At 35.5% G+C, this 20604-nt stretch overlaps 1 protein-coding gene across 1 annotated transcript in view; it reads left to right on the forward strand.

Annotated features, from left to right (window-relative positions):
- The window catches only part of ATP9B (ATPase phospholipid transporting 9B (putative)), a 168070-nt gene that overhangs the window by 124143 nt on the left and 23323 nt on the right, over window positions 1-20604 (forward strand). The window contains exons 14-15 of the mRNA XM_074899760.1: window positions 8578-8690; window positions 12279-12527. Of these exons, the coding sequence (XP_074755861.1) occupies window positions 8578-8690; window positions 12279-12527 (362 nt within the window). The remainder of the gene's footprint in view (window positions 1-8577; window positions 8691-12278; window positions 12528-20604) is intronic.

Below are 20604 nucleotides of genomic sequence, written 5' to 3' on the forward strand. Positions count from 1 at the left end.
GACTATGTTAATGTAAGAGTAGAATTAGACTGCTGATTTTTATTTTCCTCTAAAATTTTAAGCGTGTGCTTGAGGACTTTTGTACCAGTGCCTGCAGGCTTAGGTAGGCCAGTCCTTACACGTGAAAGTTAGTATTTGGCAGTAATTTGATTTATTCTGGTGGAAACACTCCTGCTATAGTAACAGAACACTGGATAGCATTAGTAAGAGTACCATATATCTTACTCTGAAAAGACTCCGGATTAGCACTCGGGATGCTATTTTATTCTGCACCTCATTTCTGTTGCAATATTGTATTAGAATAAAGTTAAGAATGGCCTTTGAGAGAGCAAGTAATTTCTGAAACAAGTCATAAGAACAGCCTCCAAAATGACATGTTATCCCCATGAAGTCAGTTACTCCTTACTTCACAAACACCAGTTCTACAGCTGATTTCATTTTCATAACTATAGCATGTTCCTATACCTGACCTAGTATCCTGGAAAACCCAGCCCTTACCAGGATCACAAGGTAGGTAAGTGTGTGAAGAAGTAATAGCTTGCACTGTGCTGCTGTCTGCCGTTAGTCTTACCATGCTGTTAGTTCTAGATGTATTTAAGTAATCTTAAAGTTTATTTTGAGAAATATCTTCATAGATAATAAGTTAAATTCTCTAGGAAATACAATATTTCTTCTCCTTTCTTCATTCTTTCTGAGACTGAATAAATCAGTTCTGGTAGATGTACTGGTTTTTTTAAGGAGCTGAACTTTTGAACTAAGGAAGCTGTTTCTCAAACAGCTGAATAAATTTTTTAGTAGTTCTAAGCAAAATAGTTAAAAATGGTGAAAAAGCATTTGGGGGGAGGGGGCAGGAGTTGGTCTATGTTATACTGTTCAGAGAGCATAATACACAGTTTACATCTCCTTCTGTTTGAAACAGTTCCACATTCTCTCCCATGCTGAATGCTTCCATTACTGTATATTTTGAAATGAAATGTAAATTGAATGTATTGTCATATTTTTTTAAAATACACTTTCATTTTTTTCTATAGGTACATATGTTACCCTATACACTTCTGAATGCTATTCTTCTGTTTCCTAAAAGATAAAGACAACTGCCACCTTTCTTAGCACGTAGAAAAGCGTATTGCTAATTACAGTGTGGTAATTCTTCAAAGCAAGTGAACAATTCTTCTTTTAACAAGTTTTATTTCAGTTAGCTAATGATTTGTATGCTATTTGAAACTGCTTATTGTTTTTAATTGCACCCTTCATCATGATAATTTATGTAACTGAGTGCTGTCTTATCAAAGGCTTGAAATATGTAATTTACAGCATATGTTTGGAAAAAGAAGTATGTTCAAAAATAATGAATTTTCAAAACAATGCGGTAGAGTTCATTTGCCCAAAGCACTACTTTGTAATCAAAACCAATGTGTACTTCTTAAACTTTTCTGATAGAAAATCTAGTTACCATACCAAACTGGAAATGCAGTTCAAGTGTTGAGGTATTCTGATTACAGTTAGGCAGCACTGCAAATTTTGAGACTTGCAAATAAAATGCTAACAGTTTATTCACCAACTCTGCAATGCAGGAATTATACTCTTACTCTGGTGACCACTTTATATTCTGAGGCACAAATATTAGTGTACTGCTGCCTTTTCCTCAAGGTGTATGTGCCTACTACCCTGTTTGAGAAATAGAAGATTGTTTGAAAAAGAAATTTTTAAAAAAGTTGTTGCGGTTCTACTTTGAGAAAAACAACCAATACACTTAAACTAATACAACAGTAATTAAAAACACAGTTTTTCTCCTTAATTTTTTTTTTCAACTTAAAATTTAGTGATACTGGGTTTTTAAAAGCAAAAAATACTGTGTTACATCTATAAAGCTTTGAAAGGATACATTTGCATATACAAAGAGAAACAACCTTGTTTTGCTTCTAATTGTTTTCTGTTTTTGTTTTTTTTTTCCAACCCACATCATGCCACTTGCAATCACAGTAATTCTGTTTTATTTTAAGAAGAAGCACTTGTATTCTGGCCTTTCAGAGAGCATACTTAAGAGGGGCGAAATAGACAAATGTTAAAAAGCTTTTACCAGCAAATGTGTTTATAAGTAGTTTGGAAGATTGATAGCATTCTACCTCAAAGGCTTTTCAGAGCACTGAAGTCTACTGGAGGAAGGTCTGAATCTGTAAATTAATGATGCAAAAATGAAAATAAAAGCAGTATTCTAGGGCAGTAGTTCCAAAATGTCTTGGACTGACAGTCAGCAGTCCCACCCTATGCACTTTTATCCAAGTGTTAGCTGAAAGCTGATGTAAGTGAAAATAAGCCTGGAGTCCAGCAGGCGTCACCAGCTTCAGAACGCTGACCACAGCCTTGCAGGCCACGCTGCTCTTCAGATTGCAATGAGGAACAATGCTCAATGTCATTAGTCTTAAATTCCTGCAAATTTTAAACTATTTTTAATTCTGGACAAACAACGTAGCCAATATACTTTTTACCTGAGTATATTGGTAGTTGCTTCTAGTTTCCTTTCCCAAATACATTTGGTCTCATTCTACATTTTATCATAAATGTGAAACACACTGTTGAGTAATGAACAGAATCTGTACAGTTAATCCATGATTGCCTCTGCATGATTATACATTGTTCATGAGAGCTGACTTCAGTACTTTTGCACTTGAATTTTCAGTTCTAGTCATAGAAACCAGTTGATTCTGTTCTTCTGCCCCTTCAAGGCTTGGCTGTCAGAGAAAGAAGAGAACCAGTTTTGTAGCTCTCTCCAAGTGGGTGCTACTAAAAAGCAGGACTAAAAGGCTGATCTGGTTAAATGCAAACAGGTGAAGTTTTTCTCAATGTCGAAAATGAAAGGGAAACCAGAGAACTGTCCACAAAAATCTTATATTGTGGTCCAAGCTTCACTGGAAATGATTGAGAATTAGTTGTTGAGTCTAAGGAGCATTGCATTACTAACGTAATTGCAAGGTAGTCCTTTGTATGATTGTAAATTGGGTTTGTGCTTCATCAATAAGCTTTTTGACAAGAAGCGTCCATCACAGTGGCTCTCTCATTTGCCACAGTAGAATAGAAAATGAAGTATCCCAATAATTGCATTATAGTTTCCTTATTGTGGGACAAGAAAGCAATGTGGTATAATTAGGTTTGATTGGAGTGCATGTTTCCGGTAAGATCTGAAATTAATGATGTTGCTATAGTGACACATCTGCGGCCACCAGTGCGTGAAACATAAAGTAATTCATTCGACAAGAGAAGACATCTGTTAACTGCAAGGATGCAGAGCATATTGACACTGACCAGAAATACTAGACGTTATGTGATAAATGAACAAATGATGCTGAAACAGGAGGACAGATAATTTGTACTTAATCTGCTGGGAGAACTTTAATCTTCTCACTGGTTGCATTTGACAATGCCATTGTTTAAAGAACAATGCTGCAGAGAACTCATAAATTTTAAAACTTAACTCAGGGTGCAGCCTATTAAAGCAATACATTAATTCCTTTGTTAGGGAGTTTTTATCTTCATGTAGAACAAAGCCATTACTAAAAACACCCACTAAAACAACAGGTTTTTTAGGACTCACATTTTAATTATAGCATCCATTACCCAAAATGCCATGTTGTTTGGACTTGAATCACATATAAGTTTGACAGAAAGGCGTCATCCATTATGGTGGGGAGGGGGGAGTGGGGTGGAACACGGTTACAGGAGGGGAGCAGCTTCCAGTAATTTCCATGGGCAGATGAGCATGATATCTTGACCTCTCTGGGGTACAAAAAGATTCTAATAATGAAAGAAAAATAAAAATATTTAGCAATATTTATGAATTATTTTGTTGCTTAGGATGTAGGATGGCAAGCCTTTTGCTGTCCACAAGTACCAAAGTATTCAGCTAAAACAAACATGTAGAGTCTTCCAAGCATATTTATTTACTAATGCACACACTTGTATTTGAGCTCTGTAATTAACATTTTAGTGGGTGTTTGGACCAATTGACATACTTAACAGATATAATAGTTGAACAGATGCATAGAGCACTGGGATTCTTGATTTTCTAGTAAATCCTTGTTTTAGACGATAGTGTATATGGGCTTTTTTATTAAATGTGCCTAATGTAAGGTACTATTAGAATAGTGAATTTTGGTAATTGTTTCTGAAAATTAATCTTTTAAGGTATACTTTAATTGAGTCTTTATCTGTTCAACATAAGCTACCACAGAGAAGAGGTGATTAAAAAAAATGCTAATAGAATGTTTCTTCACTTCACTTTGATGGATATTCAAACTATTGCCCTTACACTTACTCTAACTCTATGATTTTTAGTACCACTAAGGTTGCAGGGTGAGTAGAGCAGACTAGAAATGCAAAGTTTTGATGGAGAGATCCTACAGGAAACTTCCAGACATGCACTCAAAGTAGGTCAGTCAAAGGAATCCTTACTTTGTGGCTTCTGTTGGACTCCCATGGGCTGAAAATGCACGGTGTAGCCAGTGAGCATGGACGTTGCTCTTAGATACTGCTGTCATTCTTGTGGGAACCAGAAGATGCAGAGGAAATAGCTACTCCTATTCATGACTGTGTTACTTGTTACCTCTACTGTTACCTTCCACCCAGGATGGAATAACTCCCTCTTTGTATTTGCCCTCATTCTCAGTGGGTTGTACTGGGATTTGTTTGGTTTGAGGTTTTGTGGGAGTTATGTTTATGGCCTGTTGGTAAGTGAGCAGACATGTAGCATATATGTGTTTACCATGAGTGTTTTCATTTTCTTTTTAAGTTCTGTACCAGGTTATATTTATTTCAGGGTTCATATCAAGAATTTATATCTCCAGATTGTTGCCAATAGTCTCATTATTAAGAGCATTGGGCCTGATCTCCCTTAAAGTTTCCATAGAAATGTTCACATTTACACTGACTTTTATTTGCTGTTTAAGCAAATAGCTCAAACCAAGTACTCATATTTTTATTAAAAGTTACTCATCCTCTCAATTTCTTAAAAAGTTATTAATTTTTATGCTGTACGTGGTTTTTTGCTTTTATGTTTTGGTCTTTTTAGATTGTTGATATCGGTCCAAATTACCATCTAGTAATATAGGATGAGAAAGATCTGCATCTGCTTCTCAAAAACAAAATAAAAAAAACTACTGCTCTGTTGTGAATCACATCTGTTGCCACCCAGGGAATGATGCCTTCAGGACTTTTTCCTTAGAAATTAATTTCCTCTTTGCCTGCTTTACTCTGTGTTTAATGATACAATTGTAGGGGGGGGGGGGGGAGCTCTTGGCTTCGTTAAAGAACATACTAAATTTTTCTTCAGCAATTGTATACTAACTTTTTGTCAGGATATTTTCCTTGTATTGTACCTGCGTTTCAGGGCAAAGATTAAGAATGTATAATAGTAGATCATATATTCATTAGCATAATTTCTGGAAGCTTTTCTAAAATAAGCTTTTTTTCTCTGCTGACTTCATATTAGCCATGATCTGAAAGTGTGGAATTGATAAGTAGGTCTTGAAAAAGCATTATTAAAAATAGAAAGCTCTTTCACTGTTCTGTATTATCACCTTGAGCAGACTAGAGAGCTCAGTTTTGGGTTGCTTTTCATTCTTAAGTGGGCTATATTAGAAAATCTACCTCTAGATATTTGAAGGGCTTGCATTGTGAAAGATCTGGGGTTTTTGTCATGGTGTATTAGTCTTCAACTAAAAAAACAAATTTAAGACAGAACTGCTGCTAAAGTTAAAATGTGACTGATAGTCACCATTTAATATTTGGAACAAGTTGTTGGGAATGTTTCTGTCCTATTTTGGTATTTCATTCATTAGGAGAATGTTGAAGTAAATTCTAAATTTATATACATGGTGAAATTTCCATGTGGATGACTGAAAAAGGTGTATTTTGATTTGCTGCAGAAACTTTTAGGAGTTCTTTCATAAATGCAGCTACTTTTTTTTGTCTAGTAAGATGTCCAGTTTATTGTGACTATTGTTGAAAGCCTTACACTAGCCTTAAGAAGCATGAGCAAACTGTAATTGTTGTTTGTTCTCTTCTTTTCTTTCTTTGTTTTTTTAGTCTTTTTTTTAATTACAATTTTGTGTACTAGATACAGGTGGTTTTATAGCCACTTTTTGTATGTCATAGATGTTTCCTATTACTGTAGCTGATAAAAAGGCTGGTATAAGTAATATATATAAGATGTGAGCATTGAATCAGAATTGCTAGAATGGTTATTTCTGTCTTTATAAGTTGATTTTTTTTCCTTTTGCATTTTTCCTAAACCTCCTTCCCTGGCTTCTGATTGTTGCAGGATAGGAAGATCCATACTTTTCTGCTCAGAAGCTTTTCTTTTCTACTTGCTGAGAAGGGCTTTGGGGGGAGGGAACACACAAATTTTCTACCTATCTACCTTTCCCTCACCAAGCATGATTTGGCGTTGGACTGATTTAATGGTGTCAGAAGAAATAATCTTTCCATATAATAATCATAGGGCTAATTTTGTTTCCTGCTCAGTTCTCCCAAGCAGCAATTACAGAACTAGTGGGAAGCAGATTTGACAGTTGCCTGCTGTCTCAAGTTTTGAGTAGCATTTAGTTTCACAACTCCTAGGGAATGTTTATTTTAATTCAAAGGCTTGGCGCAGCTAAGGGCAGTGAGAAGATATTAGTATGACTGGAAAGTAAGGAAGGTGATGGAGATTTACTTGGAAATTTCTTGCAATAAACATTACTGAACAAAGTGGGTGGGTTTGGGTTTTGGTTTGGGGTGTTTTTTTTAGAAATGAAGATTTTAGTCTCATGTTTGTTAGTGGAAACTTTCATGTTTCTCGTGCAAACTAATGATTGTATTTTTCTAGTCTGTTATTAAAGTAAAAACTTTCATTAAATTTAACAAAAGGACTCAAAGTACAGCTTTCTAAAGACAGAATTTCTCATGGTTTTCTAAGACTACTGTAAAAACAAAATAATCTTCTTATTCCTTGTATAAAAGTAACAAAAAAATTCTGACTTGCTAATTCTAGAGATCAGGAACTTTGTCTTTCTGGGCTGTTTTCCAACCTTGGGAATATTCTAATTCTCATGTGAATTTTTCATAATGTTATGCATATTTTGTGGAGAATTTATGTATTTCACATAAGCCTTATTTTAAATATTTTTTTCAAGGTTTTTTTCATGGTCATATTATTTGAAATCCTCAACAACATGTAAGGAAGAGCAAATGGGAAGTGTAATTTATTTTTTTTATGGTAGAGGGGGAATTTGGAATGATCATCTAGTGCTGGTAATACAGGAAAACATGATCTGATAGTGCAGTATGATGGTACAACAATTGGGATGAAGTGTCACTGTACAGATACTACCAGGGAGTAGGAGTGGTAGACATCTCAAGTATAACTGAGAAAGATGAGAGACTTTTACAGCCCTACCGAATCTTTGAAGATTACTAATGGTTCTTTCCCATTAGATGCATAAACTGGATGCTAACTGTCCAAACAGTTCTGTTTTCCAGATAGTAATTATAGCATATGTCATGCTTTTAGTCTTCTCTCTTGTGCCTTACTGTGTATTTTGGCATACTGGGACAAAGATATGCTATAAAAATAGATAAATAGAATTAATATGAAATCATTTATTCTGCAATTTTTATTTATAGATAATTATCATATGTTCCACATTAAAAATATTGTAGAAGCTTCAAGAATGTAACTTTTGGTACCATGTTTTGTTTACTTAATCATCAAATTTATACATTTTAATGACCCAAAACTATATAGTTAGATAGAAGAATAACTTTATACTATATTAATTTAACTTAGTAACCATAGAAAAGAAGCTTTAGGAAGGACCATGATCAAAATAATCTTTTGTAAATTGACCGTGGGAAGCCAGGCGGTAGTGATCTCTTTCTGCCTGATGTGCACCATCATGGAAGGCTGAAGCCCCCACCCCTCAATTAGAGAACCCAGAGGCTGTGACTCTTTGGCAGAGGTGGACGCAAAGTGTCAGTCTGTGACTGACACCCTGTAGTTTCCTACAAATGTAAAGTGAGCTCTGAAAACACTGATTTTATTTTTTCTGGCTTATTCTGGTTGGAGGCTAAATCTAACACATTTGGAAGTGAATTTAGGTCTTAATAACTTACTTAAGATAACACTGAATGCACCCTTTGCCAGAAAGTCTCCCTTTGTACATGAAGTGCAGATTATCTTTATGAATTTGGCAGGTTGGGGTTTTGTTTTTGCTTTAGATTTTCTGGTACATGGTATAAACTCTTGCATTGACTTTTGAGAGTCAGTTCCATCCAGAATTCTGCATTTTCTGTCTTTCATATGAAAAATTATTTCTTTTTTTCAAGCTTGTATATTTAGTTGTGTTGGCAGAATCAGCTTAAAGGTGGAACCAGTGATTTCTTCTAGTATGACTAACTCTGATCTTTCACCACAAATAATCCTTTTATTAACTAAACAGATGCTAACTCATGATTCATTCCTTCTTTCCAAAAGAAAGGTTTGGGGAGGTTTTTTGTGGCCTCATTTTTGCTGCTGTGTGATATACTACTTCTTTGTTACAGGAACACTTACGCAGAATGAGATGGTATTTAAGCGCCTCCACCTAGGTACTGTGTCCTATGGAACAGACACAATGGATGAAATTCAGAGTCATATTATAAACTCTTATTCACAGGTATCTCATTTCATAAATTATTTAACTTTAATACTGAGATATTTTTAAACACCATTGAAGTATTATTGTTACTGATTATGTCTAGAAATTTGAGATGCTATGAAAGTTCTTTCATTTGTAAGTATCTCTTAACAAATATGATGAAAGGGAAAAATGTGAGACAGTATGTAGTTCTCTCCTGATTCTGATGTTCCTTGTAATACCCACTTAAAGGAGTTTACTTTTCTATTCCCCACTAGCAGAAATCTGTGTTAACCTGTGTAATGCAGTCCTTCTCCTGCCAAGTGATCTAGGCGTAAGCTATTTGTTATTGAGACTACAAATCGCAAGTAAGCATCCAGAACAAGATGAATGGAATCAGATCTTTGAAGATACTCATCAAGAATAAACATCAAAAAAACACATTAATTGGTATAACCAAAAAGTAAAAAAAAAATAGTTGTCAAAAGAAAATTTATAAAAGCATATCTAAAAAGTGTTTTTAAAAAAATTAAGATGATTGCAAACAGCATAAAGCTCGGGTTGGGGTTAAGGCAGGGGAATGGAAAATTACATATTGCTTGAGAGTGAAGTGTTCTGGTGATATATGAGAGTGCTTGCTCTGGAAAGTGTACAAGTGAATTGTGACTCCCTGTCTGTCTGTGGGCCAGTTGTGGGATGAAGAAGAAAGATGGAATTCTGCAAGCATCACTTGCATCTCCCATATATGTATGCTACTTGGGTGCCTTCTGCAAACCTTTCAAAGTGCCTGATTTCAGTCTGGGGTTAGGAAGGATATTTTACTTTTTATTTCTATTCTTTGAAACAAAAAAGAAAAAATTGACAGAAGAGAAAATAAATGATAGGTTAACTAATATTTCCATATGTTGGGTACAGTATGATAATAAAACTTAATATAAAAGTTCTTTTCCATAGTTAACTTGGATACAAAACCATTATTGGCTGACCCAGTTAAGTTTGTAGACTGACCTTGTCTGTGTCCTCATTTTCTCTTGTAAAAGGATTGTAGTATCAACAATTGATTTGAATCTTTAGTTGCGCTGTGCTTTGAACTATGGCTGCTTTTTCATTTGCTTAAAATAAAAATTTAAAAGCAGTTGTTTGACACCACACTGGACTCTATTAATATTATGTAACTTTTGGGAAGAGAGGCAGGAGGGAAAGCAGTCAGTAAGCAGTGTGTTACAAGTTCTTAGTCTGCAGCTTCAATTTCTGTATTATTTCCCATCTAAACAGATAAACAAATCCACTTCTTTAATACCTTTTCCTTGGATAAATCTATTTCAGCTTAATTCTTAGTAGGTGTAGCCATGAATAGCAACTGAGATGCAATAATATGCCTTGGAAATGAGATGCGGAGCTCTTTTACCTAAAGACGAGCAGTCCAAATTTAGTTCAGAACAGGTTACTGAAAATAATTGCTACCTGACTATGTTTATAAAAATCACTCAAACATAGTTTTTACCATATTCACAGTAACAACTGTAGCAATAAATAATACTAAGTGAGAGTCCTGAGCTGGTACACCTAGCTCTGAGTTTGGCAGCTAAGAACCAGTCTTCTAGGGGAGGCACACTCATTAACACTCTTTTCATATTTTGCAGATAAGTTTGCTATTTGAAAAAAATTGCACTGTCTCTGGAATTCTTACTTGCTTAAAGCTTTTTACTAGTTTGCTGTAAAATTTAATGAGTGATACTCATGGTTAGTTAAGTTTTTAATAAATGTATTTGGCACTGAAATTTTTAAAAGAAAGAAATGTGAGGGAAGCTTTTTCTCAATTGTGGGAAAAGATTGCCCAAATCTAGGTTTACTGTTAGTAGATGATGAAAAGAACTTTCTTGGAACTCTTTATTTTTATAGTTTTATATAACACTGCTTGATGTTTAAATAATGCCTTAATTATGTGTGTGTTGGTAGCAACTCTTTAAAACAGAAAAATTAAGGAGTCTCAATAACAAAACAAGCAACTATTAAACAATTGATTCAATCTAAAAAGTATAGTGAGGTTTTTATGTAATGTATGATAATAGAAGCTGCCAGTTAGCTAGGCAGTGGTTCTTGTGTGACATTGATTTTATCCCTTGTTTGTGTTCTGTTTTATTATTACACTGGACCTACTAGACTATTGTCATCTTAATGTAACACACAAATCTATTATAACCTGATTATATTTCCCCACTGGAAGCATTTTGTGATAGAGGGCATAATCTTTAATGGAATTTGTGTGAAATTAAATTATACAAGCATCAATAAACATAACATAATTCAGGAGGAGTAAATCAGCTTAATTTATTTGCGGCTGTAATGGCATCAGTGTTAGCAGAATGCAAATGCAGAGGTTTAAAGCAGTAGCTGAAAAGCAGTGCCAGATGAGCAGAAAGTTAAACCCTTTATTAGACAACACTGTAATTTGATGGGCAGAATGTTCACGGTTCAGCAGATTGCAGTCAGGAGGAAAAAAGTGTAGTTTCTGAAGAGGTTTTCAGAGTTACCCTGGAGTGAACAGAAGAGCCTTTGGTAGTACTGCTGATATATTGAATGTGCTGACTTTAAGAAAAAAAAAAAAAAACAAACAAAAAAACCCCCCAACAAAGTCATTTTAAACTAATTATAAACATATATTACCTTTTCTTAAAAGATTAATTCATTCATGTGCTTGAGCATTTCTGAAGGATAACTTAAAGCTAATTTAGTGGTTATGCAACAGTAATGTGATTTTCAAATATGTGTCAAACTATTATTTTGCATGATTATTAGATATTGGATTATTAGATATTTGCATTCTTCTAAGGACAAATTTCAGCCTGCAGCAAAGGCATACAAACTGCATTAGTTCACAAATACAGAAATTATGTAGGCTATAAATGAGATCAGCAATATTTGTGTTTTAATGACTCCTAATATTTATACTTAACAGTTATATTTGCTCTTGTTCCACACCAATGTGATGGTCTTTAAAATACAGAGGTTTTAGGTGAAGATTTAAAAGAAGATGGTTTTTTCAGTTTAATGGCATTGGAGTTTCCAACCTGTAAATGTATACAGGTGAAAAAGAGACTAGAAGAGGACAATGACAAAACACCACCCTTGCAATTTTGTTTTGGTGTTTCTGAACTCACCCAACTGGTTGCTGACTTAAATATTTTTTTAAAAAACAATTCATAGAATATAAAAAACTTTAAAGGGCTATTCTGATGGATCACTGAAAAATGTAAATTCTGAAGTGAAGAACCACAGTTTTCTGCAGAATCCAGTCAGTCTGTTCACCCCTTTAACTGCATACTTGTTTTCATTTCATGTATTTTCAACTGTCTGCAGGCTCTGTCACTGCAAATCAGACTACAAATACAAGGTTATGTATATAACTGATACACAGTTATGTATCAGTTCTACAGAACAGTAAATGAGGATTTTTATGAATCACAATCTGAATGGGTTAGCAGGTTATAAAAAATAAATAAATGGTTACTATCCTTACCATTTATCAACCTTTTTAAAGGGAACGCTTTAATATATATATTATCATTCATGTTTTGTTTCCATTATTGAACTTTGGTTTACTGTTCATTGTGTTGGGCCTTAAAGGTGCACTCTCAGAATAGTGGAAACAGTACAAGTTCAACACCATCTAGGAAACCTCAATTGTCTGCACCCAAAGTCCGCAAGAGTGTCAGCAGTCGGATACACGAAGCAGTGAAGGCCATTGCACTGTGCCACAATGTGACCCCAGTATATGAATCCCGGGCTGGTGTGTCTGGAGAAACAGAATATGCAGAGGTGGATCAGGACTTCAGTGATGAAAATCGAACTTACCAGGCTTCCAGCCCTGATGAGGTTAGTATGCAAGGGTGAAAAAACTAATAGCTCCTGAAGAACAGAATAAGTTAAAAAGATGTGAAAGAAGAGTGTTTTGGGCTGGGGTTTCTTTAAAATTAGCAGTAATCTGGTTTTATTTCCTCTACAGCTGTAGGAAAGAACTGGTGTTTGTTACATAAGTGTTTTCAATCATTTGACTAAAAGGTCTGTGAAGTCAGTGTTTTGGGGTCAGTACTGTGTTGAGTATTGCAGTTAAAGTTATTGGGTGTATTCTCAGAACATTAATCCATGTATGAATCATAGCATATACATGCAACAGGGAATATGAAACTGCTTTGAGCGATGGACAACCAGGTACATTAGCTAGAGACACAGTTAGTGGAGTGTATAGATTCTTAACAGAAAAAAAATCCCAAACCTCAAACACTCCTGAAAAGCTTTTGAGCTTCAAACCCTAGGCAGCTTCATAATCTTCAGGGTTCTGTCAAAACTGCATCAACTGTAACACAGATTTAAAACCCCATTTCTATAAAAACATGCATTTGACTTCCATTTAAATCCAAATTTTAAACAAATCCCACTGCTTTCAGTGGAATTGAGTTATTGTTCCAAATAATCCAGTTTTGGGGCCTAAATTGATAGCCTAAAACTCATCTAAAAAAATACTAGAAGAGAGGCAAAGCTCAAGTTTCAATATACTGCAAAGTAAACATAAAAATTAATTATAGCCTGTTCACTTATAAACATGTATGTACTCGATACAGTAAAATAGAAACAGAGTATTTCAAGGCTGATTTGCCTCTGAAAGTGAGCAGATTGAGGGATGTCTTTGTTTTAAAGAAATTCTAGCAGTGTCTGAAGCTTGGGTGTACTGTTGGTGGTGTATCTACAGTAGCTTAGTCATAATCAAAACAAGGTGGTTGTAAAATGTGATGAAGAGAGTGTGTATCAGAAAGCCTGTGTATTTTTCTAGCTATACAGGTTGATAATTCTTCCACAAACCTCATCTTGCCACAGCATAGCCTATTATTCTTGGTACATATTTGGTTTATGTCTAATATATCACCATATGTAATACTAACAAAACTTTAGCAATCCAAACTGCAAGCTGTAATTGCTAAAAGTAACAAGTCTCTAGCAAGTATTTTTAGGAATGCGAGAAATAAAATCAAGTCTGTCGTCATGTAGTACCAAGCTAGCAGGCATTACATGCATTTCAGATGCTATAATCACCGTTCATAGTGTCAAAGACCTTTAAAGTGGCTGGTTCCCAGTGATAAAAAAGTGGCAGTCAGAACATTTGTAAAAATAAACTCTAGCCAGGAGTTGAGACCCTACTCTTTGGCTAAAATCAATAATCCATAATACTCTTTGTGTTGTTATATAGTAGTGGTTGATGTGCATTGTGAATTGAGAATGCTGGAAGTTCATTTGTTTATGCCAGAGATACATCATAAATATAGTTTGTTACTGTAATTGTATAGTGTTAGACTTCTATTATGCACATGTGTACAAATTTTCATATGCACATATACTCATATTTGCTAAATAAATCAGTGTAATGAGCCTATGAGGTATTACTAAATATAATGAAAGACTGCACCAGCAAGTATCTAGATACGACAACAGCTATGGATTAATTAAAAATTCTGTTTTAACAGCCAAAGGTATTACTAAATCAGATGAAGAGATGTGCAATAGACTATGTGGTTTTTTTATCCCACTTGTTCTTCTATCCCTGTGGACTTTTGTATATTCATTGTTTGAAACTTGAAAATATTACCATAAAGAGCAATTCTCTGCCCATATTTGCTAAAGGAAACAGCTGTAAGATTTGAGAATTATGCAAGTGGTGCCCTGGGAAGACAGTAGGGAATTTGACCTTGGAAAGAGGAAAGTTGATAAAGTGCTAACATGACAGATCTGGGACTCAGGGTGGAAAGGGAAGTAGAAGAGGAAATCAGCAACAAAGAAACTGTTAGTGCTTCAACAAAGAGAAAGCGCAGATATCCTTTTAATAATGTTTTCTTTAATAATCTCGACTCATACATTCAAACTATATGACAGTGAAATTAAAAACTTACATTTTAGAACAGACAGCATTAAATTTCCTTTTCATTTCTCAAATACTTGAAACACTAGTAAAATTATCATATTGAACAAATATACTTTAATATAATGAGAAATTGATGCTAAATGAAGTCTTATAAAAAGACTAAGCTACAAAAAACATTTAAACAGCATAAAAATTGCAACATGACAGCAAAAAGCCTGAGAGTTGAAAGACTAGCAGGTCTTTATCATAATTTTTTAAAGAGTTCTATTGATGCAATGTTTGCAAATCACTGGAGCCTAAGGAAAATAATGTAAATGGTTCATTATTTAGCTTATTGAACTTTCCTGCAGTTAGGTTGACGGATGATGCCAATGTTTCCCAATCACCGAAGTACCATTTTAAAAGCATTTTTTATTGAATAAAGTGCTTTGAATATTGCACCCTGGAGCTTTATTTAGGGAAATGGTTCAATTGATGTTTTCTGTTTAACCTCAGCACTGACCTATCACAACATATTTGGTTAATAAGCAACATTATCATTTAATAGACTTAACCAGTTTTATGCATTGTACTTTTTCAACATTACAATTCTGTTCTCTTAGATTTTGTTTATGGATCTGGCTTGATTGCAGTCTTTTGAAAGATGTTATTTGCACAGTTGTCTGTTGCATTATATAATATTGCATGGTATCACCATAGCATATAAAGAGCAGAGAACAATGTGTAAGTATAGACTATTCTTCCATATAGGAAGGTATAAGAAGCAGTTTAGTAATACGTTGACATGCTCTACACTTAATGAATTGACTTGAGGAATTAATTTTAAATTCTTCACATCTGTGTGTGTTTGTGTGCATCCATATACAGATAAAATATAACCATAACAAAGTATGCACATTTAGAAGTAGGTACATTCATCATAAAAGATGTATTTATCTATTGTTAGAGTAACCTGAGATAAGTAACTGATTTTGTATTCATAATGTGAACCCTACTTATGCCAGGCTCTTTGTTTCTTATGATAAGTGATCAATATTTCATTTTCTCTGAAAGAGTGGAAAGTTTCATTTGTCTGTCACTTGTCCTCTACAGCTGTAGCATAGCAAACAATAAACATTCACTGAGAAGTCACTGAAAAAAATTAAAACAGCTCCTACTTGGCCATCATAGGTGTGGGTTCAGCTCATCTGTAGAAAGCCAGCTACCTTAATGTAATGAACAATCATAAAAGGGTATGAGCTAAGTAGGTAAAGCAATGGAGTTCAAAGGTCACAGACCCCAGCAATTCAGGGGCATGCTATGAACAGGAGCCTCTGAAGACCTTTGCTCCCCTTGGTCAGAAAAGATTGATCAGTCACGATTTTTAATGACTGCATACTCTCATAAACCAGCTATTTATTGGTTATGCTTGTCCTGCACTGTTATATGCTCAAGCATTTCTAATTCCAGGATTTTGAATATTTAAATACTACCTTAAAGTGTGGTCAGTTATTTAATTCCAACATTTCTGTCCAGAGACAACAGAGTTGCTAAAATTAATTACAAGGATACGAAGCTAATCATTTAAAAACAGACAGGGAAATGATATGGCCTTAGTGAAGCAGCTTTTGTGTTTACAAAAGTGAAGCTGTAATGTATGAGACATGTTGTATTGTTTAATTCATTTTATTGTGTGTGCTTATTGAAGCAAGACTAATTGTGTTGTTTTGTCAATGTATTGTGAAAAGCAAATCACTCGGTAGCATAAAACCATCACTTTCATGACCTTCGAGACCCACAAAGAATAACTACTCCGTAGCTTGTCTTGAATATTGATCAGCAGTTTTTTCACATGATCAAGCTGTATTTTTAAGTTAATAATTTTATTTTAATTACTAAGTTTCTCAATGAAAAGTGATGGACTGCAAATGTTGGTTATCAAATTATTGTTTATAAATATAAACAAACCAGTGCTGATTGGAAATATCTATGAGTAGTTGTTGAACAATCCAGACAGAAACTGTTGGGAACACTCAGGCAGAGGGAAAAAGAAATCACACTACTTCTTCCCTGTTTCCAAACCAATAGCCTTAACTTCAAAATACCACACATAGAACCTCTGTATACCTTACATAGCAACCTGATTTTGAAAGTAGATACTATTGTCTGAAGTGAAGATGCTCTTAAGTACTCTGAAATTAATGAAGTTGGTTACATGAGAGTTCTGAGCAGCAAAGCTAGCTTACAACATTTCTATCCCTAGTCCTTCTTTCTCACCCTACAAATTGTTCCCTCCTATATGCCAAAATCATCAAAGCAGTTATTTATATGGGTTATTTTTCAGTTCAAGTGGTCAAGTTGATAGCCTGGCTCCAGAAAAGCTGTCAGCACAACTGTGGGGGAACTCCCAAACTGCTGGATGGGGTAGATAACTGCCAACACCAGCTGCGAGGTGGTATATCTTTTTCTTAAACTGATTTTAGCTCAAAATGGAATATTGTATGTTGAAAGTGACAATTAGTTGGTCATAAACTGTTTTGAGCAACACTTTGTAGATAGTGAGCGGTTAGATATTTCTGCTAGGGAGCAGCAATGGCAGCCTGGCCCACAAGGAAAGCGAAGCCGGGAGCTGAGCATGTGATAGCCAGGCTGCTAGAGGCAGTGGCCTCAGTGATGAGGTGTACAGCCCCACAATATCCAAGCGAGGTGGAAAGAGCACGTCTCATGATGTAAACCAGAAGCAGTTCAAAAGTATAGATTGTTGTACAGGTCTCTGGTGGTGAGGCATGTCTGAATTCAAGCCAAGAAGTCAAATCATTGAGTTAGGATCAGGTCCCAAGACAGTAACCAGTATTAGCCACAGTCTGGTGAGCGAGGCAGGTCTAAAGCCATGAGGTCGTGTCTGTCTCTCAGCTCCACAACAGTGGGGTGCGTGGCCAACGCATTGTGGGCATAGATGCAATGTGACTGCAATGTAGCATGCTCAGTACCAAGCATAAGAGCCAAATAAAAGGGGGAGGGCAGCCTCCATGGAGGCTTCTTTGAGCTGTTTCTTCATCACAGCTCTTAACAGTGAGATGACCTTGAATGCATCTGGTTAAACTCCTAGGAAGGAGGGTGCACTCAGGGCCTTCAGTCTAAATAGGGTTTTGAATATTTTTTCATATAATACATTGCTATTCTGTCTTGATTGATAGATAAAAGGTTATGTTTGAGTCAGGTAAGGATCCAATCTCTGGTTTAGTTTACCCAGGCTAAGAGTGGGGTGGGTTGTTGGTTTTGGTTTGGGTTTTTTCCACTTCTGCTTTCTCTCTCAAAATAATATTCTATTATAAAAACCAAAATTAGTGATTAGATTCCATGGACCAGCCAAGTTTCAAACAGCCCAGAATTCAAAGGGACCGGTAGCAGTATGGTACTTTGCATGTTCCAGTTCTGATTGATGTAGTATCTAAAGCAAGCAAGAAGAGCCTTAGGGCATTTTTTTGGTCTTCTGCCAAGCAGTAACAGCCTTTTAGGATTGATCCAGTAACTGAAGGTCTTCAGGATTCAGTAGTGCTTCAAATACCTCGACTCTGTGGATTTATAACCCCATGTATCCAAAGGCAAGGTGAGTTTCATTTTTTCAAGTGACCAGATTGGGTTTTCTTTAACTGGGACTTCTTTATGCTGCCATCCTCCCAAGATGACAAGTAACTAGAGGTAGTTACCATTTTCCACAGAGCAAAGGGACAGTGTTGTAATTCACCAAACTGAAAATTAGTAAGACAGCTGGGTGATAAGTGATATTTCCTGTTGGTCCAGAGGAAGCTAAGGAAGATGTTAATCGGAGAGGGTTTGAGAGTGCCCTTCCTTGTGTAAGTTAGTCACCCTCACGGGGAAAGGTCAGGAGAATTCAGAGATGGGCTTTGAGTTGGGCTGTGTAAGGAACAGTCCTGTACATACTGATTGAATGGCCTGAAGCCATCTAACACCACTCTTGAGAGAAGCAAAACTCCTGTTATTTGATAAGGCAGGGGGGTACTTAGATTTTTTTCATCCTCACAGTAAAAGTAAATAAAGATATGGCTGTTCCTTTAAATGCTTTCTATGTGCAATCTGTTTCATTTTACGTGTTGGCCTTAATTTTGACTCTTGACTTGTCTGCTTAAATATTTGTAGCATTTTTCTGCCACATAATTATATTCACTGGGGTTATTAAATAGGAGTCATAGGCTAATAGAACTTACTGTAGAAGAGGTTTTTTCCCTTTAAAAAAAATGAGAAAATGTTGGCACCGTAGTTGAAAAAAAAATCATTTAGAATGTAATTGGTTTACAATAAAATTAAATATAACAAGGGTTTTGTGGCCTATCAGTTTAAATGTTTTCTAAAGCTTTTTTAAAATTGTTGACTAATATTTATTTTAGGTTAAAATCAGTCTAATGTTCTAATTAAATATGCAGTTCTGAGTCCATAACAGGAATAACGGTTTAGTGGTTTTTTTCTGTGATTGATACGGGGTTTATTCCCATATCTATACATTAATAATAATTCATTAACTGTTCATTTTCCTGTCTCTAGTAGGCTTAGGTTTTGTGACTAATCAAGTAGGTAACTGTGTCACTGTCACTTAACAACCTTGTGTACTTTATGAAACTTTCTAGAAACTACCTAAAATATTTAAAAGCTGCTTGTTTTGATTCAGTTCTGTAAATGAATTTTTCTAAACAAATGGCATGATTATGTCCCCAAAACATGGAATTAGTATGCAGAGCTGCCATGGTCTGTAAGAACAGTGCTTCTGAAGTTTCCCCTCTTCATGCCCTTCTCACAATGTACATGTTCCTCAGGTAACTCAGCTGGATACATCATCCTGCTCAGAGAAGCTGCTTAGACCTCCTGAACTCGTACTGCTGTAGGTTACATTGTGGGTCACACATTATGCTTGAGATGAGAGATTTTTCTATATCCGAATTTGACTTTAAATGGAAATCTCTGCTGTGGTAATTGAAGAGTTTGATATTTGGGGCTGTGAACTATGGAAGCTCTGAGGGGTCAGGTGGCCTCTAATGGAGAGACACCGCTGACAGAGGCAACCAGAGCTCAACAGTGGGCATGTGGCAAACACAAATATCTGAAAATTTTTGAGTAAGAAACACTAAACAAGAGGTGTTTCTCAGTAGCTTTTGTCAGATCTGTTGCATTTCCATCTCATAATGCAAGTAGTTGCTACCTTCATTGCTAATTTGGAAGTTGCTTCTTTGACTTTGTCACACAAGAAGTGGATAGCTGTCTTTGCCATTTGGATTGCTACTGAGGAGGAAGCCAACTAGCAAGTTAGAAACCACAGAAGCTCTCTTTGACTCCACCTATGTTACCTGTCCTGAGAACACTACACAGTTAGTGGGTTGAGGTACATGCCCGTGTGTCAGTAGTGGGAGGACCCTATATCTACCACTGTACTTCTGTCTCCCAGACAGCAAGTTTCCATAGAAGGGAAGCTTCATGATAAGCTCGACAAGACAAACAAAATATTCAAGTAAGTCCCTAACCTGGATGCAGAAAACTCGACACGTTTTATCTGTGCGTGTTAAAAAATTAATGCTTATTGGCAAATAAATAGAATGAATTTTTTTAAAACAAAATGGTAGCATCACCATTGAAGACTCCTGTGCTTGTCCAACCTTTGATTGCTTTATCTGACTCCATCCAATATGTCAAGCACTGTAGAAGCCACAGCTGCTGCATTTACCTGACATTCTAGAGGTTCTTGATCTATGCGCATTACAAGAACATTTTAATGTAAGGTTTCAGAAATGTATTGAAGAGAAAAAGATACACTTGAAGAGGGGAAGTCTCAAGAAGAGATACTTAACCTAAGAATCCTTCTTCTGAACTTTATATAGCCAGCCATTCAGTATATATTTATTTGTTAAGATTTAAATTTTAGATTTTCATGCCCTTTGTGAAATAACTTTTTTTTAATTATATATTCTAAAATATATTTAATGGAAAGGTCTAGCTATGTTGTTCTGGATGCTGTTAAGGTCTATCTGCTCCGATTCATTCTGAAGGACA

This window comes from Athene noctua, chromosome 2, assembly GCF_965140245.1.
Source record: "Athene noctua chromosome 2, bAthNoc1.hap1.1, whole genome shotgun sequence".
NCBI classification, from domain to species: Eukaryota; Metazoa; Chordata; class Aves; order Strigiformes; family Strigidae; genus Athene; species Athene noctua.